We start from the raw sequence: 16,980 nt of genomic DNA on the forward strand, positions 1-16,980 counted from the left end.
CAGGGGGCGACTCCTCTGGTTGTATAGAAGTCTATGCTTCATGTGTTAAAGCTGCATTCTCTCTCCTGACCACCAGGGGGCGACTCCTCTGGTTGTATAGAAGTCTTTGCTTCATGTGTTAAAGCTGAGAATTCAACTCACATCGACTCCGCCGCGCTGACGGCCGTTCTGCGCCGACTGCAACAACGCGAGGATCTGCAGGAAGAACACACACACACACACACACACACACACACACACACACACACACACACACAGTTTATCATATAAGGTTTATCATAAAGCTTGCATCATGGCGCACAGGCACCAGATGACCTCCGGCTGACCTTGGAGTTGAGCGCGCACCGCAGCGGCGAGTCCTTGCTCTTGTTGAGGACGGCGGTGCTCGCCCCGTTCTCCAGCAGCACCGTGATGATGCCCTCGTAGCCCCAGCGCGCCGCCATGTGCAGCGCCGCGTCGCCCTTGTCGTTCTGCAGGTCCAGGCGGCACGTCTGAGCGTCGTAGTAAACCAACGCCTTCACGCACTGACGGCAACAAACACACAGTTACACCCTGCGGCGGCACTCCTTCGGTCTGTTGAAGGGACATCGGTGTGAAGCGCTTCTACACAGAGTTAAAATTACTGTTTTTTTTTTTTTTTTTAAATCAATGGAGTTCTTTGAAGAGAGCAAAGATAACCGCTAACGTTTCTACTGGAGCAGAAGCTCATACAGGGGCACAAGATTTTAAATAAAAAAGGTTGGGGACCACTGGACTATTCTATAATAATACCACTATTATTACTACCACCACTACCACTACTGTTACTACCACTTCTACTACCACCACTACCACTATTATTACTACCACCACTACTTCTACTACCACCACTTCTACTGTTACTACCACTTCTACTACCACCACTACCACTATTACTACTACCACCACTACTATTACCACCACTACTGTTACTACCACCTCTACTACTACTACCACCACTACTATTACCACCACTACTGTTACTACCACCTCTACCACTACTATTATTACTACCACCACTACTACTGTTACTACCACTTCTACTACTATTACTACCACTACCACCACCACTACTGTTACTACCACCACCACTACTGTTACTACCACCACTACTACTATTACCACCACTACTACTACCACCACTACCACTATTACCACCACTACTACTACCACCACTACTACTACTATTACCACCACCACCACCACTACTGTTACTACCACTACTACGACCACCACTACCACTATTACCACCACTACTACTACCACCACTACTACTACTATTACCACCACCACCACCACTACTGTTACTACCACCACTACTACTATTACCACCACTACCACTATTACCACCACTACCACTATTACCACCACTACTGTTACTACCACCACTACTACTATTACCACCACTACTACTACTACCATTACCACCACTACTACTACTATTACCACCACTACCACTATTACCACCACCACCACTACCACTATTACCACCACCACCACTACCACTATTACCACCACTATTACCACCACCACTACTACTACTATTACCACCACTACTATTACCACTATTACCACCACTATTACTACTACTACTATTACCACTACTATTACCACTACTACTACTATTACCACCACTACTACTATTACCACCACTACTATTACCACCACTACTATTACCACCACTATTACTACTACTACTACTACCACCACTATTACTACTACTACCACCACTACCACCACTACCACTATTACCACCACTACCACTATTACCACCACTACCACTACTATTACCACCACTACTACTACTATTACCACCACTACTACTACTACTACTACTATTACCACCACTACTACTATTACCACCACTACTACTATTACTATTACCACCACTACTACTACTACCACCACTACTACTATTACCACTACTACTACTACTATTACCACCACTATTACTACTACTACTATTACCACCACTATTACTACTACTACTATTACCACCACTATTACTACTACTACTATTACCACCACTATTACTACTACTACTATTACCACCACTACCACTATTACCACCACTACCACTACTATTACCACCACTACTATTTATTACCACCACCACTACTACCACCACCACCACTACCACCACCACCACCACTACTATTACTACCACCACTTCCACTTCTACTACCACAGGTCTGCCCTGCAGCCTGAGTGCGGGTTGACTCACGTCCTCGTGTCCGTACATGCAGGCGAGGTGCAGCGCCGCGTTGCCGTTGTTGTCCTGAGCGTCCGGCTCGGCCTTGTAGTGCAGCAGCAGCAGCTGCAGAGGAGCAGCTGATTGGTCGAGGGCTTACTTTAATATTACTACTACACGACAGGGGGAAAAACTACAAAAATAACTAATGACGTCACCATTAAACCTCACCGGTTACTGACACACGTTTTCTGAAATAGACAAAAGTAGTAAAATAGACGAGTGCATGAAAACCCTCAAGTGTCTCACCTTCAGGTCGGCTTTACTAAATATAACAACATAAACACACAATGTTCTGTGTGTGTGTGTGTGTGTGTGTGTGTGTGTGTGTGTGTGTGTGTGTGTGTGTGTGTGTGTGTGTGTGTGTGTGTGTGTTCACCGTGACTCCCTGGTATCCCCTCTGGCAGGCCAGGTGCAGCGGCGTGAGGGCGTGGTAGTCTGTGGCGTTGACCGGCGCTCCTTTGCTCACCAGCAGGTCGATGAGCTGGGCCTGACCTGCACACACACACACACACACACACACACACACACACACACACACACACACACACACACACACACACACACACACGTCACAATCATAATTAAAGAATGATTAATAGCCTTGTGTGTGTGTGTGTGTGTGCTCACCGCAGATGGCGGCGGCGTGCAGCGGCGTGTAGCCGCGATCGTCTCTGGAGAACGGCGTGACGATGGACGGGTCGTTCAAGCGCCTGAGAACAGGAAGCCAGAGATTTAAAGAACCGCATCAGAGGTGAAGAACAGAGGTGAAGAACAGAGGTGAAGAACAGAGGTAAAGAACAGAGGTGAAGAACAGAGGTAAAGAACAGAGGTAAAGAACAGCAACAGAGGTAAAGAACAGAGGTAAAGAACAGAGGTGAAGAACAGAGGTAAAGAACAGAGGTAAAGAACAGCAACAGAGGTAAAGAACAGAGGTAAAGAACAGCAACAGAGGTAAAGAACAGAGGTGAAGAACAGAGGTAAAGAACAGAGGTAAAGAACAGAGGTGAAGAACAGAGGTGAAGAACAGAGGTGAAGAACAGCATCAGAAGTGAAGCAGCTGCAGGAAAACCACTCAGGATCTCAGGTAGATAAAATGTTAACGTGTGTGTGTGTGTGTGTGTGTGTGTGTGTGTGTGTGTGTGTGTGGAAGTGAAAGAGCAAACAGCTTTTCGTTCCCGATTCTGAGTCTCTGATGCAACAACAGTTTTTAAGAAAAAGATAAAAAGAGGAAATGGGCTCAAACAGTAAAGAAACCTGGAAGCTTCGTCTCACTTCCAGTAAAAATACGTGACTCTTACAGCAGCTACATGAACTGTGTGTGTGTGTGTGTGTGTGTGTGTGTGTGCACTCACCCAGACAGCGTGAGGTCACAGAGGTCACATGAGCAGAGGGGATGACACGTCCTGACGTCCTCGCTGCTCTCGCCTTCGCTCAGCAGCCGCTGCACCTCCGCCTCGCTCCCATTGGCAATGTGCTAACACACACACACACACACACACACACACACATCAGTCACAGCTGACGCACAATGTGTCCTCATGTTGAGGTTAACGTGAATACGTGGGCCAATTTATCCGAACAGATGCTAACTGAAAACAGCACCACAGGAACGTTCCGCTGATGCCCTTAAAAAAGGTTCACACACATTCCGACCAATGGGTTTCCACGACCAAACATGTTGTGGAATCTCACCTCAAACAGGCGGTGGATGGGCGTGGCCGCGCTCTGGGCCGGCAGACTCATCCTCTCCTTGAACAGCGCCGTGTCGTTCAGCTCCCCGGAGCCCTGCGGGACACCGGCGGCTCGGTCAACAAGACGTTTGGGGGAGGCGACAGGAAGTCCTGCCGCCGGCGGGGGGCGGGGCAACAGAAAGAAGACTCACCGAGCGGCTGTCCTGCAGCTTCCCCAGCTTGACGTACTCCACCGCGGCCTCGAAGGTGCTCAGGCAGTAGCTGAGCTCGTCTTTGCTGGAGTGGCTGAAGCAGAAGTTCCGGATGTAGCTCAGGTTGGCCATCCTGAGGAGACGCGGTAAAGTGGGCGAAATAAAACACCCAAAATGAATAGAATACATGTATTTAGATTACACAGATACCGTTTTATGTCTGTGCATATCATATGTTTTGTTATTTTTGAGTTATTGTGGATTTTTGTAATATTATAACACTTGTTTTGAGTCATCTTCTGTTCACTTTACTGCTGTAATCCTGTAAATGTCCCCACTGCGGGACTAATAAGGATTATTTTATCTAATCTTATTTCATCTAACGTGCAGATAAACTGGATTTTCTCGATTCCTTTGAATCTTTGGTGAAAGTAAAGCGTTCCTGAGGTATTTCACAGTATTGATCTGAGTGGCACGACGTCTGTATTTAATGAATTTGTTAAGCAAGCATCATATTGATTAAACTCCATTTAACTTGGATTTATTAAACCAATATCATCCTGTAATGTGCAACAGAGCTCTGACGTTAAACCACAGCTTTACTAATCCTCCGGTTACATTCCTCCCTCCGCGTGACGGATGAAACGGCCCGCGGGTCAAAGGTCACAGGGAGCTCACCAGTTGGGGATTTCCGTCTTCACCAGCAGGTAGAGGACGACAGAGAGCAGGTCGTCTGCACCCACGGCCTCGATGCCGGCTGCAGGAGGGAAGCAGAGAGAGGAGGAAGCGCGAGGTCAGAAAATAGGGATTATTGTCCAGAGAGCATCACAACAAGTCTCACAAAATGTCCTGAAGAAATGCTAATTTCCTAGTTATTATATCCGTGAATCAGAACAGGACGTCATGGAGATTATTCTTTTTGCAGAGAAGTTATGGAAGCAAAACACAGACCAGTGAGGTTGATTTAAACACGTATACGATGTTGTTCCTGTTTCTGCTTCACAGACCAAATAATTGAGATTTTCAGCATTTTTCTTTTCAAATAAAGTAATGGAGACTCTTCCAGTTACTTTACTATTGTGATACTTGGACTGGCGCTCTCTCCGGCCGTCCAAAACTAAATGACTAAATTGGTCACATGAATTAAGAGCAAATGGGCCTCGATTTCCAAAGCAAACAGAAAACACAACGGAGGCCAACAGAGCAGATCTGATTACAGACGGAGAGAGAGACAGAGAGAGAGAGAGACAGGAGGAGCAGGAGGAGGAGGAGGAGGAGGAGGAAGAGCAGCGTACCGGCGCCCCGTGGCGTCTGGGTGGCCGTCAGGGCGACTCTGCGCAGGCAGAGCAGTTTGAGGAGAGGAGAGGTCTGCTGGTTGAGCTGACTCAGCTCTCTCTTCGCCCGGGGCAAGTTTAGACTGCAGAGACGACAACAACAACAACATGAAAACACACCCGTCCATTTAGACATTTTGGTCTAGTTTGCTTCTTCTTTCAGAGCGGAGGAAAGGAAACATTTATCTATTTTGTCTGTTTCTCCTAAAGTTACCGCCTCATTAGCATATTTAAACATAACATTTTAGAGGACTTGTAAAACAAAAATATATATATATAATAATAATAAACAATGTTTACAATAAATCAAGATAGAAGTGAAGCCATTTTCTCATAGACTTCTATACAAACAGAGGAGTCACCCCCTGGTGGTCAGGAGAGAGAATGCAGCTTTAACACATGAAGCATATACTTCTATACAACTAGAGGAGTCGCCCCCTGGTGGTCAGGAGAGAGAATGCAGCTTCAACATAACAACACAGCTCCGTTGAACCGACCTGAACTCCGGCTTCACTCCCAGCTCGTTCTGCTGCAGCTCCTGCAGACTCCTGGTGGTTTTGTTGAAGGCAGCATCCTGTCGACAGAAAAAAAAACACGTACGTCAACAGAGCAGTTCCACTGCGTCTTTGATTTCCATCAGGGAAAGAAGACTGATGGAAGGTGAGAAGACTTTTAGAGATCCCCGAACTTTTGCTATTGAGGCTTTCGGGGGATGATGCGTCAATCATTAGTATTTCACACGCGGCAGGAAAGTATGAAATACGTTCTGATTGAGAGGGATTTTATTTTTTAAAGCTGCGTAAAATACAGGAAAACAGGGTGATTTCTTCCACAATAACTCCTTTTTTTTTTATTCATCCTTTATTTATTCACGAACACTTAAATTACCCTATTTTTACCCTAATGAAAAGTGATTGCTGGCTAATTTGAAGAATTATAATCAGATTTAGAAGATTATTGGGAAAAATCACAAAAATTTTAATATAGTCGTGAGATTCAAATACCGTAAAAAGTCGGGTTATACACCGCTACTACCTTCGGTCATTGTCCCCATTTGCACACCGCTGTAGCCAGCTGGCGCTCATGCTAGTTCTGTGCTAACTTCCACTAGCTCCCCGACAACCACTAAAAGGTAGGGACCAGCCCCGGCTCTACACCCGACTTTGGCAGAGGGGACTCGGACAGTAGCAGCGGAGAGCTAGCAGCAGGAGCGGGGAGCTAGCAGCAGCGCTAGCTAACGCTACTCCTAGCTTGCTACAGCGGGACATTGACCGGAGGTAGGAGCGGCTTGTAACCCGACTTTTACGGTAATCCCGTGTCCTGCAATGGAACTAGAGAGCATCGAGAGAAACCACAACACTGTTCCAGAAATGAAAGTTGCTTCAGACAATAAATACACTCTTCACTCCCACAAGGGGAGGAAGCTGAGCGGGAACAGACTCAGACGTACCTGGCTGGCTTCAAGCGTTCCCACGAAGTTGAAAATTAAATCATGGATACCATGATGAACGTACATCTGGAAAGGAGGAGAAAAACATTCGAATCAACAGCTGCGAGAAAGCAAAGTCACAACAATCGGACGTTTTACGACCGGAGGCCCTGAACGTCGTCTGCTGGACGTTGCACTCCCAACACTGAAAGGCAGGGGGCGCCGTTGAGTGGGGGGGGGGGGGCGTTACCTCCACCGCCTGCTTGAGGAGAGTCATCTGGAGCTCCTGCTTGGCCAGAAGCTTCTGTGGGAGGAGAACAGACACGAGTCACTCGGTGGTCACCGCTCAGGACGGGATGCTGCTCCGCTTCCTGCCTTCAGGCAGAGCGTTGGGCAAAGGGAGCGACAACGAGACCGACGACATCACGAAGGTCGTTAAAGCCCATCTCATCCCAGTAATGACTGGGAATACAGGTTCAAGCTGGTTTCACTAATACAACAGATATGGATGTTGTTTGTTTGTCTTTGCACAACTGTTTTGTTTGTTTTGTTAGTTATTTTAATATTATTTTTGTATATATATTGAGCAGTTTTCTTATTATTCTATTACATTTTTTGTATGTATATTGTGCATTTTCTTATTATATTTGTATATATCGTACATTCTTCTTTTTTGTATATATTGTGCATTTTATATTTAGCTTAATTTTAAGTTTAATAATCCATCATAAGAGACTACATGAACATCATAATATGACTACATGAAAATAATTGTTAACTCTTTCGTGGACGCCAGAGTTGCCGCCGCTATGAATTGTGGGGCTTTAAAGGAGCTAAAAAGGGATTTGGAGCTCCTCCCCTTAGACTTGGAGAACAAGTCACTCATTCGGGAACCTTCCTGAGCTTCTTTTTATTTTGGCGGGGTGATGCATTTAAAATATCTCACTTCCTGCTACGCCTGAACACAACATACCCAAAATTAGAGGTTGACCAGCGCCACCTGAACGCCTCGTTTCGGACTTCTGCACTGCAACTTTTATTCTATTTTTTTTAGCTTTTTTATGTTTTACTGACTGTTTTAAAATGTTTAAATGAATATTGTTGATCGTTTTTGAAATATTCTTTTTATAATTATGATTCACCTGCCGAGGAAGATCGAAAGCGGAGCTTTAACATGTTGTAATAAACGGGAAGCGGTGCGAGGATGATGAGAAACATCACCTTGAAGCGTCCTTGTTGACCTTTGAGTCGTATCAAATGTAGAAACGAACGTCTCCCCCCCAAAATAATCACTTCCTGTTCTCTCCATCGGTCCATACTCACCAGACGGGAGTCTCTCAGCAGACACTGAAGACATTTAGTGTAAAGACCGTTCACCGAGTCCTGAGAGGAGAAAGAGGACGCAAACGTTTCAGTCTCTAGAAGGTTCCACTCCCGATAGAGTCATCAACATGACACCGAAGAAGAGGAAGACAGGAAGTGGCAGAAGGAAAGAGGAAGACAGGAAGCGGCAGAAGGAAAAGAGGAAGACAGGAAGTGGCACAAGGAAAGAGGAAGACAGGAAGTGGCACAAGGAAAGAGGAAGACAGGAAGTGGCACAAGGAAAGAGGAAGACAGGAAGTGGCACAAGGAAAGAGGAAGACAGGAAGTGGCACAAGGAAAAAGAGGAAGTGGCAGAAGGAAAGAGGAAGAGAGGAAGTGGCACAAGGAAAGAGGAAGACAGGAAGTGGCACAAGGAAAAAGAGGAAGTGGCAGAAGGAAAGAGGAAGACATGAAGTGGCACAAGGAAAGAGAGGAAGTGGCAGAAGGAAAGAGGAAGACAGGAAGTGGCAGAAGGAAAGAGGAAGACAGGAAGTGGCAGAAGGAAAGAGGAAGTGGAAGAAAGGTGACGAAGAGGAGGAGCAGCGAAGAGGACCTACGATGTGGTGCCGCAGCCCCTTCCTCTCCTGCTCTCTGAAGGCCTGGCCGAAGCCCAGGATGAACTTGTCCAGCTTCAGTGCGTGGCGGCCCAGGAAGGCCCGGACGTCCCCCAGGCTCCTCAGGCCGGACGGCGCCGACGGGCCGGACTCGGCCGGGCCCGGCTCCGCCTCCACGGGCCGCGAGATGCACAGGATGCTGAAGCTCTGCTCGCGCTCGTTGTAGAAGGTCTCCTCGAACAGGATGGGCACCGAGGACGGAGCCGGGAAGCCGGAGCCCAGCAGGACCTGCCTGTCCTGGATCCGGACCTCCTGGAACCGACGCAGCACATTATTATGTTTATGTATTATTACGGTACACTGCTTTTATTCTTTTTGTCAACAAAAGAGCCAGACTTCCTGTCCGTGTCTCTCAACACGAAGCCCATTGGTTCCTGCTGAAGACGCATGTCTTTACTCGTGTATAGCTTCATCAGGAGGGACGCCTTCCGGAACCTGGTTCTAAAGGGGAACCGGTTCTACAAGGGAACCGGTTCCGAGAGAGCAAAACCAGCAGTATTGATCAGGTCTGAAGTCTCAATAAAAGCCTCACAAGTAAAAAGAGGAAACAGCAGCAGTTCATCATGTGACCAACAAGCAGAACATCCGTCCTCCCAAAATAACCCAAAAGAGCCGATAAGAGTATTGATAAGAGTCCTAGTATTGATCAAATCATAACGATGCTGATCCCCGTTTATCAGTCATTTTGTTGGGACTATTTTTGGCAGCGGATGAACATTTGGTTCTCTAGTGAGTGTTTGTGTGCGAGATTGAGTCAGAATAAACTGCAGTGTGTGTTCGTGGTGATGTCACACAGTGACTGGTTGTCATGGGACGCGTTCACAATCAGTGAATACTGAATATTGACTGCTTGTGCTTATCAACGCCTTTGGAAAAGCAAACTGGAGCATCTTGTTTTCAGAAAGTCACAAGATTCTGGAGCAGAACTAACAAGGAAAATAGCTTCATTCTCTCTCCTGACCACCAGGGGGCGACTCCTCTGGTTGTATAGAAGTCTATATAAATGACTCTACTTCTCTTGATGTATTCCCTCAGTAAACATTGTAAACATGAGTTTATGTCTCAATCTCTAGTTTCAAGTCTTCTTCAATACAGCATGATGTTCATTTAGTAAATGATGGTCATTTAGAGTCAAACAGACCATAAAGCAGGGGACGCTTTAGGGGCGGGGCTACAAGGTGATTGACAGGTCTCTAGTCCGTCCTCCTGGATCTTTAAAGTACATGAATCCTCATCTGTTGGTGTTTCTTCTACTTCTCAGGACCAACCTTTCCGTCCACAGTCCGGTACCCGTCCTCCGCCGGCTGCAGGACGTAGCTGTCGAACTGAGAGTCCGAGTAGCTGCCGAGGGTCAAACTCCCGCAACACGGCACCAGAACCTGCAGGCGGTCAGAACACTTTTTAAAACATGTAAACAAGAACTCTCAACAACTGAACCCAGTCGTCCTGATTGGTTGAGTCACAGGTTGCGACCTTTCGTTCACTCTGAGAATTATTTCTGAGAACTGAAAACGTATTGAAATCACAAGAGAGGAAGCGGTCCGAAAGCTTAAATAATGTACTTTCCCTTCGTCACATTTCGAAACCGGTGAGGAGTCTGATCCGGTCTGCTGGCCTGAAACCAGACTTCTGTCAAAAGAAACTGGTCTGCTGGCCAATGAACTGGTTTGACTGGGAAAGTCTACACTCAGAGAATCTACCGAGGTTCAGTTCTAAGCAACGCATGCAGCAGATTTAGCTGGAAGGATGCTACAATTGTAAAACACTGAATTTAGAAACATTAAAAACAGATTAAAAACAGGCAGCCATTTTTTTTCCCCAAGTAAGTTTCTCCCAAAATGATCTTTTTGTTCAGACATTGGGAACAGCAGCTTTGACTGAAGCTAAACCACATCCTGCTCTCTCACACACACACACACACACACACACACACACACACACACACACACACACACACACACGGGGACTCACGATGCCGTGCAGCTCCGCCACGCGGCTGCAGAGGTCCGGTCTCTGCTTCTCCAGCGCCGCGTAGAACCGGTTCTTCAGGATGTTCTCGTCATAAACAGCCATCAGGAGCTGCAGGTCTGGATCCTGCAGAGGACGAAGGAAGCGTCGGATTAGAAGGATGAAGGATGAATGAATGAGTGAGTGGATGAATGAATGGATGGATGGATATACGCTATTCATCCCCAGGGGGAAATGTGTTTGTTGCAGCAGCAAGAAAGGTTATAAGGAGATTTGAGGGTTTTCTTTAAACAAGTCGCTAAACATCGCACCGTTTATCAAAGCCAGACGCTGAGATTTTCATATTTTCCAACGGTCCTTGAACACATCATTTGTGACAAACGCTAAGAGACTAAACTGAAAAGTCTGACGTTTTGTCAAAAACGTGTAATTCTTCGTGTCCCGTTTTAAATCTCAACGTTTGAAGGAGCTACAAACCGCAAAAAACATTAAATTCTGAGCTTCTCTGAAAAACTATGAAGCCGTGATCAATTCATCTGAGACCAAGTGTCACGTGACGACACAGACACACACACACACACATACACACACACACACACACGAAATAACCGAAAGACAAAGTCATAAGAAAGTCATAAGAAACTAAAACGAGACCAGCAGCTCTGTGATGATGATGATGATGATGACTATTATGAAGAAAATGGCAATAAAAAAAGAAAGAAGTTAATCTCCAAAGTTGTTATTAATCATGATCTGGATGAATTTATGTCTGAAGCAAATGTCACGGCAATCCATCAAGTAGTTTGAGACATTTGGTTCAAAAGCACACATATGGAGCTTCGTCCTCAGGGAACCACGAACGGCTGAACCACAGAGATGAAGATGCACATTAATGGATAAAGTATGACGCTCATGGGAGCTCGTCGTCGTCGTCGTTGTTGTTTGAGACGGATCTCGTGATGCCTTCAGGGCTCCAGATTTATGACCGTCATAACAATATTTAACCACGTTATCGAATCACCCGCTGAGACCGAGTCCGCCGGAACAAACAAAAAGTCCCTTTCAGACGGTTTTCAACAATTATTAGTTCATATCTCCTCAGTTTTTCCACGTCAGGAGGCAGGAAGTGTGTCACAAGTCAGCTGCTGCCGGCCTCGAGCCGAGGAACCCGAGGAACCCGAGGAACCATCCTTTCACTATGCAGCTTATTGCTGTCCAGATTCTACGTCAACTCAGTGAAGCAAACAACATTCTTTACGGTAGATTTCTTCCCTCCAGCTCAGAGGTTCTTTGACTCACAACTTTCCTGTGTTGTTGTTGTTGTTGTTGTTGTGGTTCGTCTGGTTCTTTTGTCCATTGTTGTTTTTACGCTCGTCTTCCACGAGAACGTCAATATTTTAATATCACCAATGCTACAAACATGTCCTTATTTCTTTTTCTATACGTGAAAAAGTAGTTGCCAATGTCTTCAACAACAATTACCGTCATTGCTATTTTTTTTTTTAGAATTTATTTATTCTAAAAACGGTGACAATGAACATAAAAAGGAAAAGTCTGCTTTAGTCATGAATAGAAAACCATTAAACTGAAGAGCCGCACGACGTTCAGGAACTAAAGCGAGTGCTTTTGTCCCCCAAGAGGAAAACGTACGATATCGCTGGATTGATTCTGGTGAAATTTACCATGAAACCTTCAATAAGGAGTTTCCTTAAAACACGGCAGAGACCTAGGGTTCATCCTGAGGGGAGCATGAACGCGTCACGGCATTCAGTCTCGTCTTGAGGTCGACGTAACAAAAACACTAATAACGAACAACACATTTAACGCTTTATCCAATCCGCAGTTTTTACCCACAAACCAACAAATGTAATAAACATTTACTTATTAATTCACTTTATCCAACAAGTAACGAAGTCTGAAACAAACACAAATAATAGAGAAAAAGAAACATTAACATAACAAAAAGTGCATCGAAATAATAATAATGATTCTGAGAGAAAGAGATGTGATCTGAACGCGACCGTCTCAGTGACGAAGCTTTAACGGCCCTCCTCATCCTCATCTGACCTACTCACCTCCCCACTCTGCTCAGACCAGCTTAATCCTCCCCGGCTCCAGTGCAGACAAACTGGGAACCAGTGCAGACAAACTGGGAACCAGTGCAGACAAACTGGGAACCAGCCAGCCCCCCTCATGGTCCTCGTGACCTCCCAAAGCTCGATGCTAGCGGCGCATTCCGACACGCTAAGAGCCCAAAGCTTAAACTGTGTGTGAACTCTGAGGACTCCATCAATAGTTCGATTTTTAGATGATCAGTGTGTGTGTGTGTGTGTGTGTGTGTGTGTGTGTGTGTGTGTGTGTGTGTGTTGTGACCTTTGTTACATGGATAAGCAAGAATTAAAAAGTTGGGGAAAAAGCCTTCCCAAACAGCTCGGTAGTCACCTGAAGAAGAAGAAAGGCGGGAGACGCTTCTATAAAAAGGTCCTGCGTGAGAGGAGATTCGCCATCTAGTGGTGGGTTTGCAGATTGCAGCCGACGGTAACTTTTCGAGAATGTCAAAAATTGATAAAAGCACCATAAATATGTTGGAGGATTATTTTATTTTTTTACACAGATGGCCAATTTGTTTTTGGGATGCCATTCCGTAGGAACATGGCGGACACGAGGACCCGCTTAATGTGATGAGATACTTAAACGGCTCTTGAAATAGCATTTTAATAGATGACTCATGAGGTTTCCCAGCCTGAAGGAGAGCCTCCAGACACTGAAGTGACCTCTGACCCACCATTACTGTAAAAATGGGGGTTTCCGTGCACGTTTTCAAAATAAAATCAATATTGACAAACACTTTGCAGCAGGTTCCAGTGCCACCAAATATATGCAAACGTTAAGATATTATAAAAACAGAGCATCCTACGCGCTGCACGTGCACATGACAACAAGGGGGCGGATTTCCTTTGTCTAACCAAACTCCATTTAAAAATCAGCCACTTTAACGTTTCTTTGTTCTATACAACAATATCCCTCAGACACGTTATGGGTTCTTTTGATACACTCGGCTAAATTAACTAGCATCACACTGAATTTAACCCAACGCAATACATGTTTTAGTCTCCATAATCTGCTCAATCTCTCCGTTAATTGTGCAATAAATTAAAGAAGAGGCGAACCAGCTGTATGATTGTTCATAGCGAGTTCAAACGATGTTTAAAAAGGGTGTTTTACCCTCGAGAGGTCCCGTTAGCTGGACCTTAAATTACCCTTTTTGTTTGACTGGAGACTGATTTGGAGGGTTCCTCGCTCGGGGCTCTGCGAGCTTTTTGAACACCTGTTTCCAAAAAGTCGCAGGTGAGACGTCGCAGGTGACATTCAGCTCGTCTGAGCAGCTGACCGACCTCCGGACAGCACGTGTAGATGTTCGGCTTCTAGCGTGAAGTCCCCATCGGAACCGGGGACCCGGAAGTCTGGACAATTAGCCTGCTAGCTGACGCCGTTCGAAACCGGCCGCGAACGCGACCCGCAGCTAGCAGGTGTGACGTTAGATTGTTACCCCGTTAACGGGGTCGACTAGTAGCTAACCCAGGGGTTAGTACCGTGTGTGTGTGTGTGTGTGTGTGTGTGTGTGTGTGTGTGAGAGATACCTGTTAGCAGCGGGGAACCGGGGTCATCCGGGCTCGGGCATGGCCGCCTGTCAGGAGCCTGTTGACGGGGATCAGCTGGCTCACCAGCGGCATGAGGACCGCAGCCGTTGGTATCTGGGTTGCCAGACACCAGACAGGAAACACGTAAAACAAGCCGTGGAAAAAAAAGGGAGGTCGCTTTTACTCTGGAAGGGCATTTCCGCCGGTGTGACTGGAGAAGAAAAACAAAAAGATCACGTGACCATGGGAACCAGTATCTGAAAAATAATTAGTCTTAAAATAATTCGTATCTAAAAATAATTATTCTTAAAATAATTCGTATCTAAAAATAATTCGTGTTTTAAAAAAAGAGAAGCTCTTTCAAAATAAAATAATCGTTCTCCAAATAATTGTTTTAAAATAAGAGAAACGTCAGAATAACTTCTATCTCGAAATAAGATAATGAAAACCATAAACTATAGAAATAATGTCATAGTATTTCAAAATAAGAGAAACTTTCTCAAAATAATAACTCACAATACCAGATATATGAAAGATATACGAGAGATACCAAGTCCTTTTTTGAGAGTTTGTCATTATTTTGAGATGCTAATTTATACTATTGAGACTAATTACTTTCTTCTTAATTGTTATGAGATACAACATAATTATTTCCCAAAAGGTTTCTCATTATTACGACTTACTGGATCTTTTTCTTTCCTTTTCGTGTCGTCTATGGGCTTCCATACTTTTCAGTGGAGCGTTAATCATAATAAATTATGTTCATTATAAATCTCTCGATTCTTAAAAATGGGAAAAGTCACGTGGTAAAACACAAACCTTCTATTTAAGTTAGTGTTCTTATAAATAAGGTCCACACTGCCCCCTACCAGCCAGCACAGGGTACTACACCAGAGAAATACATGTTAAAGTTTTACACACAAGTACAACATCGTTTGCGTCTGTGGAGCTTTGTCAAATCTTACTGACACTTAAAAGGTTCAAGTATAACTTCTCAGAGCCAACTTTATACCTTACAAAGTGCTGAAAGACTCAAATATTTTACTAAAGTAGAAATAGCAATACCACAGTGTAGAAATACTATTACAAGCAGTATCAAAATACATTTAAAGTACCAAAAGCAAAAGTATTCGTTAAGCAGAATGGCCCATTAAAAATACATACTATAGAGTATAATAACATAATTATTGATGCATTCCCGTTTACACTGGAGCTGGTTTTAATACATTTCTTTTGCTTAATCTATAATAATACATAATTTATTAGTTGATTAATATGTTGTATTATTAATGTAAATATGTAAAGTTCATAAACTAGATGCAGTAAGAAGTACAATATTTCCCTCTGAAATGTAGTGAAGTTTAAATATAAAATAGAAGAAAATCAAATGTAATAATATAGAAAAAAATGATATTTATACTTTAAGAACGTTCTGCTGATAAAAGCAAAGTACTTTTCTTAAACATTGTGAATGCAGGAATGTTTCTTTTCCACCATCTGGTGGAGAAACAAGGACTTTCTGAAGCGACTCGTTAACTGAACAAATCATGCTTTTATTTTCACAGAAACAGCAAGAAGCGGATTACAGAACGAGTAAATCAAAACACACCCAAAAGGTTAAAGAGGCTCAACACTCATTTAATCAGTTTAGTCTAAAACTTAAAACACACGTTACTCGCTCAAAACAAAACGTGAGCCTGTAAAACTTCTATCATTAATTACAAAAGTATTCAGCCCTTTAAACCGTTTACACTCCTGTTCCACCAAATTAATGAAGTCACATTTTATTAAAGTTTCACCCGAAGAATCTTTAACGTGACGTCTTTTTTTTAAAGCAATAAACCAGATTCTGGTATCTTTGAATGTTTCAATCACAAGTAAATACATTTGTAACTGTGATATTAACGACTTTATGAAGCGACTTCGCTGCTCTAGAAACAATATTTAGTAATATCTAAATAACTTCTAATCCTGTTCTGAAGTTATTTGATTTTAAAGTACTCTATATTTTAGTTTTTTTAAAGCAACCATTTAGTCATGATAACGCACAGAGTATTGATAAGCGTCTCCGTCATATCTACGGTCATATTGTTGCCGGCCTGCATTCTGCAGACTCACCACTAGATGCCACTAATTCTCACTCCGTTCCTTTTATTAACTTGTGGAGAGGAGCTTCAGCGGATTTGGACCGGATCCATTTATTGACAGGAAAGGCGATCGCCTCGACACTAATGTGCTTCATTCAAACTCAAAAACAAGCGGCGATGTACATCTGCGTTTAAAACGCGTCATACTTTGCCAAAAAAACTCAAAGTATCAGTAACGTTTGGTCTTTTAACAGAAATCAAAGCCCTGGATTGTTTTCTATATTTAAAGCTTCTATTGTGTTTTTTTGGCATTTTCTTCGACGTCATCCCACTAAAAATAGATCGTGTAGTTGGGGTCAAGTTTAATTTATGGAGCTGTTGAATGGCTGCG

At 44.2% G+C, this 16,980-nt stretch overlaps 1 protein-coding gene across 1 annotated transcript in view; it reads right to left on the bottom strand.

Moving 5' to 3' along the window:
* Positions 1-10,978, bottom strand: part of ankrd27 (ankyrin repeat domain 27 (VPS9 domain)) — a 16,959-nt gene extending 5,981 nt beyond the window's left edge. Inside the window, exons 1-17 of the mRNA XM_079223103.1 lie at positions 10,865-10,978; positions 10,162-10,272; positions 8,837-9,145; positions 8,241-8,300; positions 7,168-7,221; positions 6,939-7,004; positions 5,986-6,062; positions 5,450-5,571; positions 4,833-4,911; positions 4,155-4,287; positions 3,965-4,057; positions 3,625-3,746; positions 2,900-2,982; positions 2,649-2,764; positions 2,243-2,335; positions 327-524; positions 142-195 (exon numbers count right to left, since the gene is read on the bottom strand). Of these exons, the coding sequence (XP_079079229.1) occupies positions 142-195; positions 327-524; positions 2,243-2,335; positions 2,649-2,764; positions 2,900-2,982; positions 3,625-3,746; positions 3,965-4,057; positions 4,155-4,287; positions 4,833-4,911; positions 5,450-5,571; positions 5,986-6,062; positions 6,939-7,004; positions 7,168-7,221; positions 8,241-8,300; positions 8,837-9,145; positions 10,162-10,272; positions 10,865-10,966 (1,872 nt within the window). The 5' untranslated portion in view covers positions 10,967-10,978. The remainder of the gene's footprint in view (positions 1-141; positions 196-326; positions 525-2,242; positions 2,336-2,648; positions 2,765-2,899; positions 2,983-3,624; positions 3,747-3,964; positions 4,058-4,154; positions 4,288-4,832; positions 4,912-5,449; positions 5,572-5,985; positions 6,063-6,938; positions 7,005-7,167; positions 7,222-8,240; positions 8,301-8,836; positions 9,146-10,161; positions 10,273-10,864) is intronic.
* Positions 10,979-16,980: the final 6,002 nt, after the last annotated feature.

Source organism: Taurulus bubalis (assembly GCF_910589615.1).
Source record: "Taurulus bubalis genome assembly, chromosome: 9".
Classification (NCBI taxonomy): Eukaryota; Metazoa; Chordata; class Actinopteri; order Perciformes; family Cottidae; genus Taurulus; species Taurulus bubalis.